Below are 27,119 nucleotides of genomic sequence, written 5' to 3'. Positions count from 1 at the left end.
TGGGGGTCAGGCTCTGTGCAGGGCACTCCAGTTCTTCACTCCAACCTTCTCCTCCACACCATGTCATGGTCATGCTGGAGCAGGGACTGGACTCTGAGGTCCAGTTAAACTGTAAAGCCACACACACACACACACACACACCTGTGAGACTCATGGGAACAGGGGGTCACTTTACTGTTGACCTCTCAGCATAATGACCGCAGAGAAATGAGTGAGAATTCCAGAGGTGTGGTCAGTTCAGTCGTTTATAATTCAGTAAAATCTACTGGAATACAGAGTACAACAAAATAGAGTGTACAATTCTAATGTTCAATATACAAACACCATCATCAGAGCATACTGCTGCCCCAGACCTAGGACACACACACACACACACACACACACACACAGTAGATGAGGGGAAAAAAGGAAGATGGTGAACAGCTTGTTGAACTTTAACCTTTAAAACAGCATCAAGTGTGAGGAGCTGTCTGTAATACTGCGTTTGGTACAAAACACACACACACACACACACACACACACACACACACAGAGCTTAACACTCCACTGAAGTAATAATAATAATAATAATAATAAACATGAGTTTTGTGAGCAGGACTCAAACTCTCCCTCACACACACACACACACACACACACACACACACACACACACACACACTCCCTGTTCCTCACTTCCTCTTCTTTCCTCGTTCCCTTTTTTTTCCTCTCCCCCGTCCTGAGCCCCACTCAGTCCATTCCCTCCATCCTGTGACATCATCACAGTGACAGTCCAAACTTAAATGCTGGTTTTGGATCACAAATACCCCCCAAAAAAAGGATCAACTCTCTGTACAGGTATAAAAGTTTGTATGTACACACACACACACACACACACACCTCTGTGCTGTGTGTAGAGTCAGTATGTCCACATGTGTCCTTTGTAGTGTTCTTCCTCTCTGTAGTGTCCTTCACTGCGGCCTCACACTGGTCCCTGAAACAGTCTGACTGACCGCTCAGTCTGTGTGTGTTCCCCATGAACATCTCCTTTTTAGCTCAACATCTCTGTGCTGCTAACTTCCTGTCTATGCACCTCCAATTCCTGTTTGCCTGGTGTGTGTGTGTGTGTGTGTGGGTGTGACATATATATATATATATATATGTGAGAGAGACAGAGAGGAGGAGACTGCTTCCACCTTTAGCTGTGTGTGTAAGCAGTGACTTCCTGTGTGTGTGCCTCCACTTCCTGTTGGAGAAGTTCTGTGTGTGTCATGTGACTGTCAGACTGTATATGGATCTGCACAGGGAGCTGAGTGGTGGGGGCGGAGCTGTGTGTGTGTGAGTGGGCAGGGTCTGTGCCAGGGGGCAGGGCGAGAGTAATAGGTGTGATGGTGATGATTTTGGCGAGCTGTAGCGTGATCTTATCACTGTTCTCCACTGCCGGGACCGTTTGGATCAGAACCTTAGAGGTGGAGGCTCCGGTTGCCGTGGTAACGCTGGAGGGAGGTGGGGATGCCGTTGGCATGGCAACCGGTGAGATCTTCTGACCTAGGGGCGTCGTCATGACAACAGGGACTTGCATAGCAACTCGGACAGTCCTGCAGATGGAGAAGAGATTTCAAAAACACACACACACACAAACAGTAATCACACAGTATACACACACAGAGAAAACACACACACACAGTATACACACACAGAGAAAACACACACACACAGTATACACACACAGAGAAAACACACACACACACACAGTATACACACACAGAGAAAACACACACACACAGTATACACACACAGAGAAAACACACACACACACAGTATACACACACAGAGAAAACACACACACACACAGTATACACACACAGAGAAAACACACACACACAGTATACACACACAGAGAAAACACACACACACACAGTATACACACACAGAGAAAACACACACACACACAGTATACACACACAGAGAAAACACACACACACAGTATACACACACAGAGAAAACACACACACACACAGTATACACACACAGAGAAAACACACACACACAGTATACACACACAGAGAAAACACACACACACAGTATACACACACAGAGAAAACACACACACACACAGTATACACACACAGAGAAAACACACACACACAGTATACACACACAGAAAACACACACACACAGTATACACACACAGAGAAAACACACACACACACAGTATACACACACAGAGAAAACACACACACACAGTATACACACACAGAGAAAACACACACACACAGTATACACACACAGAGAAAACACACACACACAGTATACACACACAGAGAAAACACACACACACACAGTATACACACACAGAGAAAACACACACACACAGTATACACACACAGAGAAAACACACACACACAGTATACACACACAGAGAAAACACACACACACAGTATACACACACAGAGAAAACACACACACACAGTATACACACACAGTATACACACACAGAGAACACACACACACACACAGTATACATAGACACACAGTATACACACACACAGAACACACACTCAGAACACACACACATAGTATACATAGACACACAGTACACACACACAGAACACACACACAGTATACATAGACACACAGTACACACACACAGAACACACACACACAGTATACATAGACACACAGTACACACACACAGAACACACACACAGAACACACACATAGTATACATAGACACACAGTACACACACACAGAACACACACACATAGTATACATAGACACACAGTATACACACACAGAACACACACACAGTATACATAGACACACAGTATACACACACACAGAACACACACACATAGTATACATAGACACACAGTATACACACACAGAACACACACACAGTACACACACACAGTATACATAGACACACAGTACACACACACAGAACACACACACATAGTATACATAGACACAGTACACACACACAGTACACACACACATAGTATACATAGACACACAGTACACACACACAGAACACACACACAGAACACACACACATAGTATACATAGACACACAGTATACACACACAGAACACACACATAGTATACATAGACACACAGTACACACACACAGAACACACACACAGTATACATAGACACACAGTATACACACACAGAACACACACATAGTATACATAGACACACAGTACACACACACAGAACACACACACAGAACACACACATAGTATACATAGACACACAGTACACACACACAGAACACACACACATAGTATACATAGACACACAGTACACACACACAGAACACACACATAGTATACATAGACACACAGTATACACACACACTCAGAACACACACACATAGTATACATAGACACACAGTATACACACACAGAACACACACACATAGTATACATAGACACACAGTATACACACACAGAACACACACACATAGTATACATAGACACAGTACACACACACAGAACACACACACATAGTATACATAGACACACAGTACACACACACAGTATACACACACAGAACACACACACATAGTATACATAGACACACAGTATACACACACAGAACACACACATAGTATACATAGACACTCAGAACACACACACAGAACACACACACATAGTATACATAGACACACAGTATACACACACAGAACACACACACAGTACACACACACATAGTATACATAGACACACAGTATACACACACAGAACACACACACAGTATACATAGACACACAGAACACACACACATAGTATACATAGACACTCAGAACACACACAGAACACACACACATAGTATACATAGACACACAGTATACACACACAGAACACACACACATAGTATACATAGACACACAGTACACACACACAGAACACACACACATAGTATACATAGACACACAGTACACACACACAGAACACACACACATAGTATACATAGACACACAGTACACACACACAGAACACACACACATAGTATACATAGACACACAGTATACACACACAGAACACACACACATAGTATACATAGACACACAGTACACACACACATAGTATACATAGACACACAGTATACACACACAGAACACACACATAGTATACATAGACACACAGTATACACACACAGAACACACACACATAGTATACATAGACACTCAGAACACACACACAGTATACATAGACACACAGTACACACACACACAGTATACATAGACACACAGTACACACACACACAGTATACATAGACACACAGTATACACACACAGAACACACACACAGTATACATAGACACACAGTATACATAGACACACAGTACACACACACACAGTATACACACAGAACACACACACAGTACACACACACACAGTATACATAGACACACAGTACACACACACACAGTATACACACAGAACACACACACAGTACACACACACACAGTATACATAGACACACAGTACACACACACACACACACAGTATACACACACAGAACACACACACAGTACACACACACACAGTATACACACACACACACAGTATACACACACAGAACACACACACAGAACAAACACACACAGAACACACACACAGTATACATAGACACACAGTATACACACACACAGAACAAACACACACAGAACACACACACAGTACACACACACACAGTATACACACACACACACAGTATACACACACAGAACACACACACAGTACACACACACACAGTATACACACACACACACAGTATACACACACAGAACACACACACAGAACAAACACACACAGAACACACACACAGTATACATAAACACACAGTATACACACACACTGTATACATAGACACTCAGAACACACTCAGAACACACACATAGTATACATAGACACACAGTACACACACACAGAACACACACACATAGTATACATAGACACACAGTATACACACACAGAACACACACACATAGTATACATAGACACTCAGAACACACACAGAACACACACACATAGTATACATAGACACTCAGAACACACACAGAACACACACATAGTATACATAGACACACAGTATACACACACAGAACACACACACAGAACAAACACACACAGAACACACACACAGTATACATAGACACACAGTATACACACACACAGAACAAACACACACAGAACACACACACATAGTATACATAGACACACAGTATACACACACAGAACACACACACATAGTATACATAGACACTCAGAACACACACAGAACACACACACATAGTATACATAGACACACAGTATACACACACTCAGAACAAACACACACAGTATACATAGACACACAGTATACACACACTCAGAACAAACACACACAGTATACATAGACACACAGTATACACACACAGAACACACACACATAGTATACATAGACACACAGTACACACACACAGAACACACACACATAGTATACATAGACACACAGTATACACACACAGAACACACACAGTATACACAGACACTCAGAACACACACACATAGTATACATAGACACACAGTACACACACACAGAACACACACACATAGTATACATAGACACACAGTACACACACACAGAACACACACACATAGTATACATAGACACACAGTACACACACACAGAACACACACACATAGTATACATAGACACACAGTATACACACTCAGAACACACACACATAGTATACATAGACACACAGTATACACACACAGAACACACACACAGTATACACACACAGAACACACACACAGTATACACACACAGAACACACACACATAGTATACATAGACACACAGTACACACACACAGAACACACACACATAGTATACATAGACACACAGTATACACACACAGAACACACACACAGTATACACACACACTCAGAACACACACACATAGTATACATAGACACTCACAACACACACACATAGTATACATAGACACTCAGAACACACACACATAGTATACATAGACACACAGTATACACACACACAGAACACACACACATAGTATACATAGACACACAGTATACACACACACAGAACACACACACAGTATACATAGACACACAGTACACACACACACAGTATACACACACAGAACACACACACAGTATACACACACAGAACACACACAGTATACATAGACACACAGTATACACACACACAGGACACACACAGTATACACACACATAGTATACATAGACACACAGTATACACACACACAGAACACACACACATAGTATACATAGACACACAGTACACACACACAGAACACACACACATAGTATACATAGACACACAGTATACACACACAGAACACACACACATAGTATACATAGACACTCAGAACACACACACATAGTATACATAGACACACAGTATACACACACACAGAACACACACACAGTATACATAGACACTCAGAACACACACACATAGTATACATAGACACACAGTATACACACAGAACACACACACATAGTATACATAGACACTCAGAACACACACACAGAACACACACATAGTATACATAGACACACAGTATACACACACAGAACACACACACAGAACACACACACATAGTATACATAGACACTCAGAACACACACACATAGTATACATAGACACACAGTATACACACAGAACACACACACATAGTATACATAGACACACAGTATACACACACAGAACACACACACAGTACACACACACACAGTATACATAGACACACAGTACACACACACACAGTATACATAGACACACAGTACACACACACACACACAGTATACACACACAGAACACACACACAGAACAAACACACACAGTATACATAGACACACAGTATACACACACAGAACAAACACACACAGTATACATAGACACTCAGAACACACACACACACAGTATACACACACAGAACACACACACAGTACACACACACACAGTATACATAGACACACAGTACACACACACACAGTATACATAGACACACAGTACACACACACACACACAGTATACACACACAGAACACACACACAGAACAAACACACACAGTATACATAGACACACAGTATACACACACAGAACAAACACACACAGTATACATAGACACTCAGAACACACACACACACAGTATACACACACACTCAGAACACACACACACTCAGAACACACACACATAGTATACATAGACACACAGTATACACACACAGAACACACACAGTATACATAGACACTCAGAACACACACACACACAGTATACACACACACTCAGAACACACACACATAGTATACATAGACACACAGTATACACACACAGAACAAACACACACAGTATACATAGACACTCAGAACACACACACACACAGTATACACACACACTCAGAACACACACACATAGTATACATAGACACACAGTATACACACACACACAGAACACACACACATAGTATACATAGACACACAGTATACACACACAGAACACACACACAGTATACATAGACACACAGTATACACACACAGAACACACACACATAGTATACATAGACACTCAGAACACACACAGAACACACACATAGTATACATAGACACACAGTACACACACACAGAACACACACACATAGTATACATAGACACTCAGAACACACACACAGAACACACACATAGTATACATAGACACACAGTATACACACACAGAACACACACACATAGTATACATAGACACACAGTACACACACACAGAACACACACACAGTATACATAGACACACAGTACACACACACACAGTATACACACACAGAACACACACACAGTATACACACACAGAACACACACAGTATACATAGACACACAGTATACACACACACAGAACACACACAGTATACACACACATAGTATACATAGACACACAGTATACACACACTCAGAACAAACACACACAGTATACATAGACACACAGTATACACACACACAGAACAAACACACAGTATACACACACTCAGAACACACACATAGTATACATAGACACACAGTATATACACACACACAGAACACACACACAGTATACATAGACACACAGTATATACACACACACAGAACACACACAGTATACATAGACACACAGTATATACACACACACAGAACAAACACACACAGTATACATAGACACACAGTATACACACACAGAACACACACAGTATACACACACATAGTATACATAGACACAGTGTATACACACACAGTATACACACACATAGTATACATAGACACACAGTATATACACACACAGAACACACACACAGTATACATAGACACACAGTATACACACACAGAACACACACACATAGTATACATAGACACACAGTGTATACACACAGAACACACACACAGTATACATAGACACAGTATATACACACACAGAACACACACACAGTATACATAGACACAGTATATACACACACAGAACACACACACAGTATACATAGACACACAGTATACACACACAGAACACACACACAGTATACATAGACACACAGTATATACACACACAGAACAAACACACACAGTATACATAGACACACAGTATATACACACACAGTATATACACACACAGTATACAGACACACAGTATACATAGACACAGTATATACACACACAGAACACACACACAGTATACATAGACACACAGTATACACACACAGAACACACACATAGTATACACACACATAGTATACACACACACACAGTATACACACACACACACAGTATACACACACACAGTATACACACACACAGTATACACACACACAGTATACATAGACACACAGTATACACACTCAGAGAAAACACACACACAGTATACATAGACACACAGTATACACACACAGTATACATAGACACACAGTATACACACACACAGTATACATAGACACACAGTATACATAGACACACAGTATACACACACACAGTATACATAGACACACAGTATACATAGACACACAACACACACACACACAGTATACATAGACACACAGTATACATAGACACACAGTATACACACACACAGTATACATAGACACACAGTATACATAGACACACAGTATACACACACACAGTATACATAGACACACAGTATACATAGACACACAGTATACACACACACAGTATACATAGACACACAGTATACACACACACAGTATACATAGACACACAGTATACATAGACACACAGTATACACACACACAGTATACATAGACACACAGTATACACACACAGAACACACACACAATATACATAGACACACAGTATACACACACAGTATACATAGACACACAGTATACACACTCAGAGAAAACACACACACAGTATACACACACAGAACACACACACAATATACATAGACACACAGTATACACACACAGTATACATAGACACACAGTATACACACTCAGAGAAAACACACACACAGTATACACACACAGAACACACACCCACACTCACCTGGGTGCACTGGTGTTGGGAATAATGGTGGCATGAGGCGGCTCTGTGGGTGCGGAGACGGTCACGATGCGCTGATTGGGTGTGACAATGGGTGAAGGCTTGGCTTTGGGAGAGGCGGGACTTATAACTGACCCCACCCCCCTCAGAATGCCCGAGGTTTTGGAGAGGTCAGCGGCTATGACATGCTCGTAAGCCGCACCCAGATCATCAGCTTCACACTTGTCATCATCAATGACCACAATGTCTTTAGGCATTTCTTTAAACTGGTACACTAACCTCTGACCTTCAACCTTAGACAGGATCCCCCTCTGATAATAATACCTACAGAGAGAGAGAGAGAGAGAGAGAGAGAGAGAGAGAGAGAGAGGGATATTAAGAAAAGTAAAATAAACAGATATGTAAATAGACATCATGTCCACTAGAGAGTGCTATAAGCAACATTAGATAAACAGATACAGCCTTATCTCAAACACCCCTGACCCCTACACCCTAGCTCTGACCCCTACAGCCTTCAAACCCTGTGCCCTAGTGCTCTCGGTCTAGCTCTCAACACCCCCCTATCCCCTTAACCCCTATGGCCTTAACCCCTATCCCCTTAACCCCTATCCCCTTAACCCCTATGGCCTTAACCCCTATCCCCTTAACCCCTATGGCCTTAACCCCTATCCCCTTAACCCCTATGGCCTTAACCCCTATCCCCTTAACTGCTATGGCCTTTACCCCTATGGCCTTAACCCCTATCCCCTTAACCCCTATCCCCTTAACCCCTATGGCCTTAATCCCTATCCCCTTAACCCCTATGGCCTTAACCCCTATGGCCTTAACCCCTATCCCCTTAACCCCTATGGCCTTAACCCCTATCCCCTTAACCCCTATGGCCTTAACCCCTATCCCCTTAACCCCTATCCCCTTAACCCCTATGGCCTTAACCCCTATGGCCTTAACCCCTATCCCCTTAACTGCTATGGCCTTTACCCCTATGGCCTTAATCCCCATGGCCTTTACCCCTATGGCCTTAATCCCCGTGGCCTTTACCCCTATGGCCTTAATCCCCGTGGCCTTTACCCCTATGGCCTTAATCCCCGTGGCCTTTACCCCTATGGCCTTAATCCCCATGGCCTTAATCCCCATGGCCTTTACCCCTATCCCCTTAACTGCTATGGCCTTTACCCCTATGGCCTTAATCCCCATGGCCTTTACCCCTATGGCCTTAATCCCCGTGGCCTTTACCCCTATGGCCTTAATCCCCGTGGCCTTTACCCCTATGGCCTTAATCCCCATGGCCTTAATCCCCATGGCCTTTACCCCTATCCCCTTAACTGCTATGGCCTTAACCCCTATGGCCTTAACTGCTATCCCCTTAACCCCTATGGCCTTAACCCCTATCCCCTTAACCCCTATGGCCTTAACCCCTATGGCCTTAACCCCTATCCCCTTAACCCCTATCCCCTTAACCCCTATGGCCTTAACCCCTATCCCCTTAACCCCTATGGCCTTAACCCCTATGGCCTTAATCCCCATGGCCTTTATCCCTATGGCCTTTATCCCCGTGGCCTTAATCCCCGTGGCCTTTAACCCTATGGCCTTAATCCCCATGGCCTTAACCCCTATGGCCTTAATCCCCATGGCCTTTACCCCTATCCCCTTAACTGCTATGGCCTTAACCCCTATGGCCTTTACCCCTATCCCCTTAACCCCTATGGCCTTAATCCCTGTGGCCTTAATCCCTGTGGCCTTTACCCCTATCCCCTTAACCCCTCTGGCCTTAACCACTAAGCAAGGTTGAACCTGCTAGCCCTATACCCTACTCTGGAGCCTTGCACCCTACACCTTGGGCCTGGACCCTTAACCCATGTCCACTACTGCTGAACTTTTAGAGCCTATAACTCTGAGCCTAACACACTGACCTTAAACTCCAAGACCTGAAACTTTAGCCTTGAATCTTTAATGGTCAGAGTTAGTGAGAGTGAGTGTGTGTGTGTGGTGGATGTTCACCTGAGGGCGCGTCCCATGGTCTCGTAATTCATGTCAGGTTTGTTCTTGTGTTTGCCCCACAGCTTGGAAACAGCTTTAGAGTCCACAAGCTTAAAAATGCCCTTTTCCCGCTGTGTCCACTTAATGTACCTGGGACAGGTGTTCTTATCCTGCAGCAGGTCCAACAGGAACTCCCACAGGTACGTACTGCCTACAGAATACACATACAATCTTCATCATCCTCTTCCTCCTCACACACACACACAAACTCATCACCATCATTCACACAAACACTCAGACTCACCTTTGCCATCTCTCGATTTCTTCTTGATGCCTAAATCAGGAGAGCCGTTGGGGATAGGGTGGGGCTTACTGGGCTTCCTCCCAGCTACAGAACACACACACACTTCTTAAATACAGACATCACACCAGTAAATAAATGCTGTGTTTACAGTGACAGTGATGGAACAAATCCATGAGGGTGTGGCCAAGCATCAAACAGCTGAGCTGAGAACTATATGTAAAGGATGTGGTTCTTGTGTGAAAGTGAAATCTCAGTCATGTGGACAAGACCATCAGGGGGCAGTAATGAGTGTGTGGTTGTGTGTATATAGGTGTGTTCACTCGTACTTTTCTTCTTCCTGCCATCTCTCTCCATCACTCTCGGCTCCTTGATTAAGGTCACCACCTCCATAGGCTCCGCCTCCTCCGTGCTGACCTCCACCACTGTTTCCGTGACGACGTCAGGACGCATGGCAGCGTGCAGGAACTCCGGAGTGGATATGCATGGAGGGACAAATACCTCTACACACACACACACACACACACCATCCTGAATTACTGAACGCACACACACACACACACACGTCTGGAAAACTAATCCTGTACAAACAGCACATATTAGAGTGTGTGTGTGTGTGTGTGTGTGTGTGTGTGTGTGTGTGTACCTGGACTGCGGTCTCCCCGTAAGCTACATGGTGAGTCCATGTGTAAAAGAGCTTCTGCTGCTTCAATTGTTTTATCAGTGCAGTGAAGACTGGAGCCTCCATGTACTGACGCCTCCACTGTAACACACACACAGGGACATACACATAAAAACACACACACACACACACACAGAGACAAACACACACACAGGGACACACACAACAACACACACACACACACACACACAGAGACACACAGAGAGACAAACACACACAGACACACACACACACACACAGAGACACACAGAGAGACAAACACACACAGACACACACACACACACACACAAAGAGACACACAGACACAGTTACTACAAAACTACAAGATAAGCATGTATACCACTATATCTCCTATGTGTAACTGAACACACACACACACGTGCACACACACCTGGAACTCTTCATCTGTACACTACACACTAGATCAGGAACACTACAGGAACACTACACACTAGATCAGGAACACTACAGGAACACTACACCACTAGATCAGGAACACTACAGGAACACTAGACACTAGATCAGGAACACTACAGGAACACTACACACTAGATCAGGAACACTACAGGAACACTACACCACTAGATCAGGAACACTACAGGAACACTAGACACTAGATCAGGAACACTACAGGAACACTACACCACTAGATCAGGAACACTACAGGAACACTACACCACTAGATCAGGAACACTACAGGAACACTACACCACTAGATCAGGAACACTACAGGAACACTACACCACTAGATCAGGAACACTACAGGAACACTACACCACTAGATCAGGAACACTACAGGAACACTACACCACTAGATCAGGAACACTACACACTAGATCAGGAACACTACAGGAACACTAGACACTAGATCAGGAACACTACAGGAACGCTACACCACTAGATCAGGAACACTAGAGGAACACTACACCACTAGATCAGGAACACTACAGGAACACTAGACACTAGATCAGGAACACTACACACTAGATCAGGAAGACTACAGGAACACTACACACTAGATCAGGAACACTAGACACTAGATCAGGAACACTACAGGAACACTACACCACTAGATCAGGAACACTACAGGAACACTAGACACTAGATCAGGAACACTACAGGAACACTACACCACTAGATCAGGAACACTACAGGAACACTACACCACTAGATCAGGAACACTACACCACTAGATCAGGAACACTACAGGAACACTACACCACTAGATCAGGAACACTACACACTAGATCAGGAACACTACAGGAACACTAGACACTAGATCAGGAACACTACAGGAACGCTACACCACTAGATCAGGAACACTAGAGGAACACTACACCACTAGATCAGGAACACTACAGGAACACTAGACACTAGATCAGGAACACTACACACTAGATCAGGAAGACTACAGGAACACTACACACTAGATCAGGAACACTAGACACTAGATCAGGAAGACTACAGGAACACTACACACTAGATCAGGAACACTACACACTAGATCAGGAACACTACACACTAGATCAGGAAGACTACAGGAACACTACACCACTAGATCAGGAACACTACAGGAACACTACACACTAGATCAGGAACACTACAGGAATACTACACCACTAGATCAGGAACACTACAGGAATACTACACACTAGATCAGGAACACTACAGGAACACTACACACTAGATCAGGAACACTACAGGAACACTACACACTAGATCAGGAATACTACAGGAACACTACACCACTAGATCAGGAACACTACAGGAACACTACACACTAGATCAGGAATACTACAGGAACACTACACACTAGATCAGGAACACTACAGGAACACTACACACTAGATCAGGAACACTACAGGAACACTACACACTAGATCAGGAACACTACAGGAACACTACACACTAGATCAGGAACACTACAGGAATACTACACCACTAGATCAGGAACACTACAGGAACACTACAGGAATACTACACACTAGATCAGGAACACTACAGGAACACTACAGGAATACTACACACTAGATCAGGAACACTACAGGAACACTACACACTAGATCAGGAACACTACAGGAACACTACACCACTAGATCAGGAACACTACAGGAATACTACACACTAGATCAGGAATACTACAGGAACACTACACCACTAGATCAGGAACACTACACACTAGATCAGGAACACTACAGGAATACTACACCACTAGATCAGGAACACTACAGGAACACTACAGGAACACTACACACTAGATCAGGAACACTAGACACTAGATCAGGAAGACTACAGGAACACTACACACTAGATCAGGAACACTACAGGAACACTACACCACTAGATCAGAAACACTACAGGAACACTACACACTAGATCAGGAACACTACACACTAGATCAGGAACACTACAGGAATACTACACCACTAGATCAGGAACACTACAGGAACACTACACACTAGATCAGGAACACTACACACTAGATCAGGAAGACTACAGGAACACTACACACTAGATCAGGAACACTACACACTAGATCAGGAACACTACAGGAACACTACACACTAGATCAGGAACACTACAGGAACACTACACACTAGATCAGGAACACTACAGGAACACTACACACTAGATCAGGAATACTACAGGAACACTACACACTAGATCAGGAATACTACAGGAACACTACACACTAGATCAGGAATACTACAGGAACACTACACACTAGATCAGGAACACTACAGGAACACTACACACTAGATCAGGAACACTACAGGAACACTACACACTAGATCAGGAACACTACAGGAACACTACACCACTAGATCAGGAACACTACAGGAATACTACACACTAGATCAGGAACACTACACACTAGATCAGGAAGACTACAGGAACACTACACACTAGATCAGGAACACTACAGGAACACTACACACTAGATCAGGAACACTACACACTAGATCAGGAACACTACAGGAACACTACACACTAGATCAGGAACACTACACACTAGATCAGGAAGACTACAGGAACACTACACCACTAGATCAGGAACACTACAGGAACACTACACCACTAGATCAGGAACACTACAGGAATACTACACACTAGATCAGGAACACTACACACTAGATCAGGAAGACTACAGGAACACTACACCACTAGATCAGGAATACTACAGGAACACTACACCACTAGATCAGGAACACTACAGGAACACTACACCACTAGATCAGGAATACTACAGGAACACTACACCACTAGATCAGGAACACTACAGGAACACTACACACTAGATCAGGAACACTACACACTAGATCAGGAAGACTACAGGAATACTACACACTAGATCAGGAATACTACAGGAACACTACACACTAGATCAGGAATACTACAGGAACACTACACACTAGATCAGGAATACTACAGGAACACTACACACTAGATCAGGAACACTACAGGAACACTACACACTAGATCAGGAACACTACAGGAACACTACACACTAGATCAGGAACACTACAGGAACACTACACACTAGATCAGGAACACTACAGGAACACTACACACTAGATCAGGAACACTACAGGAACACTACACCACTAGATCAGGAACACTACAGGAACACTACACACTAGATCAGGAACACTACAGGAACACTACACACTAGATCAGGAACACTACACACTAGATCAGGAACACTACAGGAACACTACAGGAATACTACACACTAGATCAGGAAGACTACAGGAACACTACACACTAGATCAGGAACACTAGACACTAGATCAGGAAGACTACAGGAACACTACACACTAGATCAGGAACACTACACACTAGATCAGGAAGACTACAGGAACACTACACACTAGATCAGGAACACTACACACTAGATCAGGAAGACTACAGGAACACTACACCACTAGATCAGGAACACTACAGGAATACTACACACTAGATCAGGAACACTACAGGAACACTACACACTAGATCAGGAACACTACAGGAACACTACACACTAGATCAGGAATACTACAGGAACACTACACACTAGATCAGGAATACTACAGGAACACTACACACTAGATCAGGAATACTACAGGAACACTACACCACTAGATCAGGAACACTACACACTAGATCAGGAATACTACAGGAACACTACACACTAGATCAGGAATACTACAGGAACACTACACACTAGATCAGGAACACTACAGGAACACTACACCACTAGATCAGGAACACTACACACTAGATCAGGAACACTACACACTAGATCAGGAACACTACACACTAGATCAGGAACACTACACACTAGATCAGGAACACTACACACTAGATCAGGAACACTACACACTAGATCAGGAACACTACAGGAATACTACACACTAGATCAGGAACACTACACACTAGATCAGGAACACTACAGGAACACTACACACTAGATCAGGAACACTACACACTAGATCAGGAATACTACAGGAACACTACACACTAGATCAGGAATACTACAGGAACACTACACACTAGATCAGGAATACTACAGGAACACTACACACTAGATCAGGAATACTACAGGAACACTACACACTAGATCAGGAATACTACAGGAACACTACACACTAGATCAGGAATACTACAGGAACACTACACACTAGATCAGGAACACTACAGGAACACTACACCACTAGATCAGGAACACTACAGGAATACTACACACTAGATCAGGAACACTACAGGAATACTACACACTAGATCAGGAACACTACAGGAACACTACACACTAGATCAGGAACACTACAGGAATACTACACCACTAGATCAGGAACACTACAGGAACACTACACACTAGATCAGGAACACTACACACTAGATCAGGAACACTACACACTAGATCAGGAACACTACAGGAATACTACACACTAGATCAGGAACACTACACACTAGATCAGGAACACTACACACTAGATCAGGAACACTACACACTAGATCAGGAACACTACACACTAGATCAGGAACACTACACACTAGATCAGGAACACTACACACTAGATCAGGAACACTACAGGAACACTACACACTAGATCAGGAACACTACAGGAACTCTTCACCTGTGATAAATGTTGTTTTGAGGGACATCATATCAGTACATGACTCCTGTCTTATTTTATCACACGATGACCCACAGCTTTACCAACCCCCCAAAACCGGACACACACACACACCCCTGCCTTGGTGAAGTCGGCCCCCTCCACCGGATATCACCCCCTCTACACCTGTCGCTGTCCATCCCTCCCTCCTCCTACACACTCCTGCACTGACCATGTTTGGACATGAGTGCCTTCCATCATACAGGAGCTATCTTTAGTTATTACACACACACACACACACACACACACACACACACACACACACACACACACCCTTTATCTAGAAGATGGAAACTTTAGCTCGCCCGTTTATCTATATAACAAAATAATTGTCCTAAACTTCCCCTACTTTACACACACAGCCCATATTTCACATACATGCTGCAGTGTTAAGGAACACAGCATGGTTTAAAACACACACGGTGTGTGTGTGTGCGCGCGCGCGAGATCTCAGAATAGCAGCGCTGCTCTCCACTTCCCTGTTTACACGCTTTCCCTCCACTTCGCTTCCTGCCCGTTATGCCCCGCCCTCAGTTCTGATTGGACGGTTCTGATTGACGCGTGAAGAAAGCTTAGCTGGGAGAGGGCGTGCTGAGAATTTCGAACGCATCTCATTGTTCTATTGGACAGACCTTGCGTCAATCAAAGGGTAAGTCACGCCCCCTGTAGAACGGCAACGCTTCCGCCATCAAAATATTTATGGAAAAATAAATCAGATTTCAGCGCGCAAATAAAATAAACCATTACCTTTGGTCATTTTAAACAAACAGCGATTTATAGCTCTAAAAAAATATTAAACATGACTGAGGAAAAGAAATATGAAATATTTTACATGAAGTAAAAGCAGGACGCTTATGTTAGTTGGGTTAGATAACGGGGCTAAGGCGATATACACATACATACATACATACATACATATATATATATATATATAAATAAATATTTGGGGGGGGTAGCTAAAATGATCACCTAATTTCTCCAAACATACATTACATTTTTTTAAATATACTATTAAGTGTAAATTTAGGTGCTGTAACATTTTACAATTACATTTACTGAGTCCGAGTGAGCGCGAGTAACGTCTCAGACCTGTGAACAACACGCTACAAATATAAACCTAATGTTTAGTTATGAGAGATTCATTAAAAGGAATGAAATTAAAAGCCCAGTGCGTGTCCTTCCTGTGTAAGACAGCGTGGCAGAGACGGAGGCGAGACAACACGCGCCACTTCAAAACCCACCACTACTCAACACGTAGGGCACTACATAGGGGACATGCGTCATTGCGTCACACAAGACGTAGTGCACGTGTGTGAGCACTGAGAAGCCGTTTGGGATTCGGCCTCGCGCGTTTACACTTCCTGGTTTAGCCTCCAAGCCCGTTATTTTACAACCCTATCAACAAACGCACTATTACGCCATCGCTGCACACTTTTCAAAAACCTGCAAAATAAATATATGCATTAAAAAAACACATATAAAAATATAATAAGTCCAGCCGCCAAGCAGGCTTTACACACCGAACCGAACCAAGGTGATCCACTTCCTGCAATATGCCCTCCGCTAACTTCACAACTGCCCCGGCGACCAACAACTTCATAAACACACAAAAACACACATTACCCGGAATGTTGAAGCTGATTTTTGATCATTGTACTCGCGTTACCTGCACGGATGAGTAAATCCAACTGGTTAGCGGCTCCCTCATGAAGCGACGTCGCCATGTTTAGGTTCACGTTCATACACATTGACTCGCGTTATTTTCTTTCTTACGCACCCGCACTCCGGCAGCTCCCGCCTCCCACTCCTGACGACAGCCCAGCCCTCCTGTGCTGGGATTGGCCAGTAGCTCATATTCAAGAGCCGTCAGCCAATCACAGGACAGGAAGGCGTAACAAGTCGGAATATGGGTGAGAGGAAAAACAACGCCGTTGACTCGCATGCTAAGCGCTGGAAGAAGAGAGATCACACCGCCACTAATAGCGCCGAAGCACCGCATCAGATCCTTCCGCAGCGCACATCTCCGCAATATACCAAGCCTTTAGTTCAGAATGAACTTCTTTACATCATTTCAGTATAACTTACGCACCTTTATTCATTAAACACAAAGTTTACACATGACATATATCCCTCACAACCCTGAAATTATCCACCACTTAAAGAAGATTCAGCCCAGAATGCAGTAGGAATCTTCTAGAAGCTGAAACTCATTTCTAATCTATATTAAGTCTATTTTTTTCTGCTTCTATATTTTTAATAAAAATCTTACCAATATTTCCAAAACGCTTAACCCTCATCACTAATCCAAACTTTGGTGTGAATTTCCTGCAACATACCTGCATATTTTCACTTCCAATTAGATCCACGTGTTGCTATATATATATATATATACATACACTATATTGATAAAAAGTATTCGCTCACCCATCCAAATAATCAGAATCAGGTGTTCCAATCACTTCCATGGCCACAGGTGTATAAAATCAAGCACCTAGGCATGCAGACTGTTTTTACAAACATTTGTGAAAGAATGGGTCGCTCTCAGGAGCTCAGTGAATTCCAGCGTGGAACTGTGATAGGATGCCACCTGTGCAACAAATCCAGTCGTGAAATTTCCTCGCTCCTAAATATTCCACAGTCAACTGTCAGCTGTATTATAAGAACGTGGAAGTGTTTGGGAACGACAGCAACTCAGCCACGAAGTGGTAGGCCACGTAAACTGACGGAGCGGGGTCAGCGGATGCTGAGGCGCATAGTGCGAAGAGGTCGCCAACTTTCTGCAGAGTCAATCGCTACAGACCTCCAAACTTCATGTGGCCTTCAGATGAGCTCAAGAACAGTGCGCAGAGAGCTTCATGGAATGGGTTTCCATGGCCGAGCAGCTGCATCCAAGCCATACATCACCAAGTGCAATGCAAAGCGTCGGATGCAGTGGTGTAAAGCACGCCGCCACTGGACTCTAGAGCAGTGGAGACGCGTTCTCTGGAGTGACGAATCGCGCTTCTCCATCTGGCAATCTGATGGACGAGTCTGGGTTTGGCGGTTGCCAGGAGAACGGTACTTGTCTGACTGCATTGTGCCAAGTGTAAAGTTTGGTGGAGGGGGGATTATGGTGTGGGGTTGTTTTTCAGGAGCTGGGCTTGGCCCCTTAGTTCCAGTGAAAGGAACTCTGAATGCTTCAGCATACCAAGACATTTTGGACAATTCCATGCTCCCAACTTTGTGGGAACAGTTTGGAGCTGGCCCCTTCCTCTTCCAACATGACTGTGCACCAGTGACCAAAGCAAGGTCCATAAAGACATGGATGACAGAGTCTGGTGTGGAGGAACTTGACTGGCCTGCACAGAGTCCTGACCTCAACCCGATAGAACACCTTTGGGATGAATTAGAGCGGAGACTGAGAGCCAGACCTTCTCGTCCAACATCAGTGTGTGACCTCACAAATGCGCTTCTGGAAGAATGGTCAAAAATTCCCATAAACACACTCCTAAACCTTGTGGACAGCCTTCCCAGAAGAGTTGAAGCTGTTATAGCTGCAAAGGGTGGACCGACGTCATATTGAACCCTATGGATTAGGAATGGGATGTCACTTAAGTTCATATGCGAGTCAAGGCAGGTGAGCGAATACTTTTGGCAATATACTGTGTGTGTGTGTGTGAGATTATATATATATATATATATATATATATATATATTATATATATATATATATATATATATATATATATATATATATATATATATATATATATATATATATATATATATATATATATATATATATATACACATATACACACACACACTACCAGTCAAAAGTTTGGACACCCCTTCTAATCCCATGGTCTTTCCTGATGTTTATTTCTCTCTACATTGTAAAACAATGCTGAAGGCGGCCGAAATCCACAATAATGTCCTTTGAACAGTTGATATTGAGATATGTCTGCTACTGACGCTCTGTAAAGCCTTCATAACGCCTCTAATCTGAGGCGCTGTTAATTGGTGATTTCTGAGGCTGGTGACTCTAAATGAACTTCTCCTCTGCAGCAGAGGTCAGTTTTGGTCTTGCTTTACTGGGATGGTCTTCATGTGAGCCAGTTTCATCATGGTGCTTGATGGGTTTTGCAAATGCACTTGACAATACTGTTCTTGCAAGAACTATTCCAGAACACCTGACCTTCGTGTCTTAAAATAACAACTGACTGTTTTTTGTCGTCATTACTCCATTAAGTCCATGTGTGTTATTTTATAGTTTTGAAATCTCCAGTATTGTTCTAGAGTGTAGAAAATAAATCCCTAAACAAAAAACATTGAATTAGAAGGTGTGTCCAAACTTTTGACTGGTAGTGTACACATTTTTTTTTTATATATATATATATATATATATAAATTATTTAAAACATAATTTGGTGAGGCAGCTATCATATCTCCATCATCCACACATTAGAAATTACTGACTGAATAATTTAAATTACTGACTGAATTATTGAATGAATTATTGATATTACTAACTGATTTACTGAAATTACTGACCGAATTTACTGACTGAACTACTGACTGAATTATTAAAATTGCTGAAAATTACTCAAATTACTGACTGAGCTACGGATCGATCTACAGACTAAACTACTGACTGAACAACTGACTGAATTATTGAATGAATTATTGAATGAATTATTGACTGAATTACTGAAATTACTGACTGAATTACTGCATGAATTACTAACTAAACTACTGATGGAATTGCTGAAATTACTGCCTAAACAACTGAAATTCTTGTCTGAACTACTGACTGAATTACTAAAATTCCTGTCTGAACTACTGACTGAATTACAGAAATTACTGACTAAATTCCTGAATGAATTACTGAAATTACTGACTTACTGACTAAACTCCTGACTGAATTACTGTATTACTAACTGAATTACTGTAGTACTGACTAAATTCCTGTCTGAATTACTGACTGAATTACAGAAATTCCTGACTGAATTCCTACTGAGTTACTGTATTACTGACTGAATTACTGTATTAATGACTGATTTACTGTATTATTGACTGAATTACTGTATTACTAACTAAGTTACTGGCTGAGTTACTGTATTACTGACTGAATTACTGTATCACTGACTAAATTACTGACTGAATTACTGTATCACTGACTAAATTACTGACTGAATTACTGTATTACTGACTAAATTACTGACTGAATTACTGTATTACTGACTAAATTCCTGACTGAATTACTGTATTACTGACTAAATTACCGACTGAATTACTGTATCACTGACTAAATTACCGACTGAATTACTGTATCACTGACAATTACCGACTGAATTACTGTATTACTGACTGAATTACTGTATTACTGACTGAATTACTGTATTCCTGACTGAATTCCTGACTGAATTACTGTATTACTGACTAAATTCCTGACTGAATTACTGTATTACTGACTAAATTCCTGACTGAATTACTGTATTACTGACTAAATTACTGTATTACTGACTAAATTCCTGACTGAATTACTGTATTACTGACTAAATTACTGTATTACTGACTAAATTCCTGACTGAATTACTGTATTACTGACAATTACTGTATTACTGACTAAATTCCTGACTGAATTACTGTATTACTGACTAAATTACTGTATTACTGACAATTACTGTATTACTGACTAAATTCCTGACTGAATTACTGTATTACTGACTAAATTACTGTATTACTGACTAAATTACTGTATTACTGACTAAATTCCTGACTGAATTACTGTATTCCTGACTGAATTCCTGACTGAATTACTGTATTACTGACTAAATTCCTGACTGAATTACTGTATTACTGACTAAATTCCTGACTAAATTACTGTATTACTGACTAAATTACTGTATTACTGACTAAATTCCTGACTGAATTACTGTATTACTGACAATTACTGTATTACTGACTAAATTCCTGACTGAATTACTGTATTACTGACTAAATTACTGTATTACTGACAATTACTGTATTACTGACTAAATTCCTGACTGAATTACTGTATTACTGACTAAATTACTGTATTACTGACTAAATTACTGTATTACTGACTAAATTACTGTATTGCTAACTAAATTCCTGACTGAATTACTGTATTACTGACTCAGTTACTGCATTACTGACTAAATTACTGTATTACTGACTGAATTACTGTATTACTGACTGAATTACTGTATTACTGACTAAATTACTGTATTGCTAACTAAATTCCTGACTGAATTACTGTATTACTGACTAAATTACTGTATTACTGACTAAATTACTGTATTGCTAACTAAATTCCTGACTGAATTACTGTATTACTGACTAAATTACTGTATTACTGACTAAATTACTGTATTGCTAACTAAATTCCTGACTGAATTACTGTATTACTGACTGAATTACTGACTGAATTACTGTATTACTGACTGAATTACTGACTGAATTAATGTATTACTGACTAAATTACTGACTGAATTACTGTATCACTGACTAAATTACTGACTGAATTAATGTATTACTGACTAAATTAATGTATTACTGACTAAATTACTGACTGAATTACTGTATCACTGACTAAATTACTGACTGAATTACTGTATTACTGACTAAATTACTGACTGACTTAATGTATTACTGACTAAATTACTGACTGAATTAATGCATTACTGACCAAATTACTGACTGAATTACTGTATCACTGACTAAATTACTGACTGAATTAATGTATTACTGACTAAATTACTGACTGAATTAATGTATTACTGACTAAATTACTGACTGAATTACTATTACTGACTGAATTACTGTAGCACTGACTAAATTACTGACTGAATTACTGTATCACTGACTAAATTACTGACTGAATTATTGTATTACTGACTAAATTACTGACTGAATTATTGTATTACTGACTAAATTACTGACTGAATTAATGCATTACTGACTAAATTACTGACTGAATTACTGTATTACTGACTGAATTACTGTAGCACTGACTAAATTACTGACTGAATTACTGTATCACTGACTGAATTACTGTATTACTGACTGAATTACTGTATTACTGACTAAATTACTGTACTACTGACTAAATTACTGACTGAGTTACTGAAGGTAGTGACTGAGTGGTGAGGTCATACTGCAGGGCTGCATTTCAGCACACAGCCACAAGAGGGCAGACATGATGCTAACACTTAAGAAACTATTTGGTGTTTTTTTACCCCAAACCCATACACTAGGGCAGTGGACAGGAGTCCAGGCTAACAGCAGGAGAGAGATAATGTAGATCACAGATATTTATCTGTAAAATACCACAATGTCTGTTTTTATAAAGAATCAGATGAGTGTATGATCTCACTATATACACTTTCACACCAAACACTACTGTGTCCAGTCTGGAGTCCAGTCCACATCCATACTCTACATCATAAACACTCTCTAAACTGGACTGAGATTAGTTACTGCTGATTAACTGACCACAAAGATCTTTACACTTTAAAACTGTCAGGAGAGGAAGCCATCACACATCTCCATCAGACTGTCTGATCTAACACACACATATGGACACAGCTCCTGACTGGACACATATTAAAAGAGTGATGAAGTGATTACATGGACACACACAGCACATCTGACCCATGTGTGCAATAGTCTTAATAGCCCTAAGCTCCTACACACACACTGCAGCCATGCCACCAGGTGAGCTCCTGATGTTTGTGTATTCACAGGTCAAAGGTAAAGGTCACCTAAAGAAAGCTGGTGTAAAGTGGTGTAGGTTAGCAACTCCCCTCACACAGCAGTGAGACTGTGTGTGTGTGTGTGTGTGTGTTACCTGTTTCCACTATTTCTGTCTCCACTTCCTGTTCCTCAGCAACGCCCTGCATTAGCTCCGTGTTCTCATCATACACATAAACATGTGCAGGTGAGCACTCCTCCTCTTCCTGATCACACACTCCCTCGATCTCACACACATCCTCACACACATCCTCCACCTCACACACACCTTCACACACTCCCTCAACCTCACACACACCCTCTTCCTGTTACAGACAGACAATGAGAGAGAGAGAGAGAGAGAGAGAGAGAGAGAGAGAGATCAGTCTGGACAAGCAAATGTGTTCAGATAAGTGTGTGTGTGTGTGTGTGTACCTGATGTAGATCCTCCACTGCAGTGACATACTCCAGCACGGCTCCTCCACTGTCTACCAACACCACAGACGTCATCCCTCATTCCCTGTGTGCGCGCACACACACACACACACACACACAGGTCAGTTCCTTACTCACCTCCCATCAGTACTGAGAGTCTAACTATCTCTCCACTCATCCATACTCAAACATCTCTCAATTTCAAATCCTTCCATACGTCTCCTCAGTGAGAGGGAACGGAGGCATGTGTCCACTGTCTGTGTGTCTGTCTGTCTGTGTGTGTGTGTGTTCACATGAAAGCATCATCTCACAGCCAAACACAAGGCAACTTTTTGTTTCAACACCAGAATGACCACACACACACACACACACGCAGTAATTACTGAAGCGTGTTTCTGTACATGTACATTGTACTGGATTCTCTCAATCAGGATTCATTCATTTTTATTTCTATTCTATTAAATTTACTGAATGTATTCAGAGAGAGAGAGAGACAGACAGACAGAGAGAGAGAGGGAGAGAGAGACAGACAGACAGACAGACAGAGAGAGAGAGAGGGGGAGAGAGAGAGAGACAGACAGACAGACAGACAGAGAGAGGGAGAGAGAGAGACAGACAGACAGACAGACAGACAGACAGAGAGAGAGGGGGAGAGAGAGAGAACAGTAATGGTCACTACACTGATGTTTTGTGTTTGTTATTTTTATGACGTCATGTTTACCTTGACCAGATCCGTACATGCATGAACAATGCTAACAGACAGATACACAAACATACACAATAAACACAGACACACACCTCATTATTCATACACACACACCCCTATTTGTTCCTAATCTACAGTTAGCATTAACGCTAACTCTACAGCACAGTAATAATGTCTGTGGATGACACTATAATCATTACTGTACTTTATCAGTACTGAGTGAACACACTCCAGAGCTGCTGTATGAAGCAGTAATATTTCAGTATAATTACTGTACCCCTCTCACAGCTCTGGACATTAGCCTCACAGTCCGTGTGCAGGACAGCTAATGCTAAAGCTAACAGTCAGACTGCTGGACAATGCGTACAGAGACGCTAGGCTACGTTAGCAACAGTTATCTTAAACAAACACAGCGCATATGAATGTCCACATTACCTTCAGTACAACGCAGTGAATAAACAGTCAGTTGTTAATAAATGTTTATAATATAGAGTTTATAAAGCTCTGCTCTTTTACTATATTGTTATCTTAATAGCTATATAGCTAAAATCTCTAACCTGTCGGAAAATAAGCAATTCTGTACTGCGCA

General features: G+C 41.9%; 1 protein-coding gene across 3 annotated transcripts; it reads right to left on the bottom strand.

Moving 5' to 3' along the window:
• Positions 1-231: 231 nt before the first annotated feature.
• On the bottom strand, positions 232-27,119 carry elf2b (E74-like factor 2b (ets domain transcription factor)). Of its 3 annotated transcripts, none has more exons than XM_058385194.1 (9): positions 26,966-27,119; positions 25,825-25,909; positions 25,508-25,715; positions 12,461-12,577; positions 12,144-12,317; positions 11,818-11,901; positions 11,535-11,724; positions 9,540-9,860; positions 232-1,574 (listed from the first exon to the last, which is right to left on the bottom strand). In XM_058385194.1, the coding sequence occupies exons 2-9, from the start codon at positions 25,897-25,899 to the stop codon at positions 1,175-1,177; spliced, it is 1,569 nt and encodes a 522-aa protein (XP_058241177.1). In that variant the 5' UTR covers positions 25,900-25,909; positions 26,966-27,119; the 3' UTR covers positions 232-1,174. The 3 variants fall into 3 exon arrangements, with proteins under 3 accessions (XP_058241177.1, XP_058241178.1, XP_058241179.1); XM_058385195.1 differs by having other exon boundaries at positions 27,088-27,106; XM_058385196.1 differs by lacking the exons at positions 25,508-25,715; positions 25,825-25,909; positions 26,966-27,119 and adding an exon at positions 19,319-20,048.

This window comes from Hemibagrus wyckioides, linkage group LG29, assembly GCF_019097595.1.
Source record: "Hemibagrus wyckioides isolate EC202008001 linkage group LG29, SWU_Hwy_1.0, whole genome shotgun sequence".
Taxonomy (NCBI): Eukaryota; Metazoa; Chordata; class Actinopteri; order Siluriformes; family Bagridae; genus Hemibagrus; species Hemibagrus wyckioides.
This window is presented reverse-complemented; position numbering and strand designations above follow the sequence as displayed.

What these genes read in the sequence shown, in the direction of transcription:
- elf2b (XM_058385194.1), bottom strand. Translation starts at nt 25,899, where the DNA reads ATGACGTCTGTGGTGTTGGTAGACAGTGGAGGAGCCGTGCTGGAGTAT. An exon ending in GACAGAAATAGTGGAAACAG is followed by an intron (nt 12,578 to 25,507) that starts GTAACACACACA and finishes TGTGTGTTACAG; the next exon opens with TGGAGGCGTCAGTACATGGA. An exon ending in ACCATGGGACGCGCCCTCAG is followed by an intron (nt 9,861 to 11,534) that starts GTGAACATCCAC and finishes CTCTCTCTGTAG; the next exon opens with GTATTATTATCAGAGGGGGA.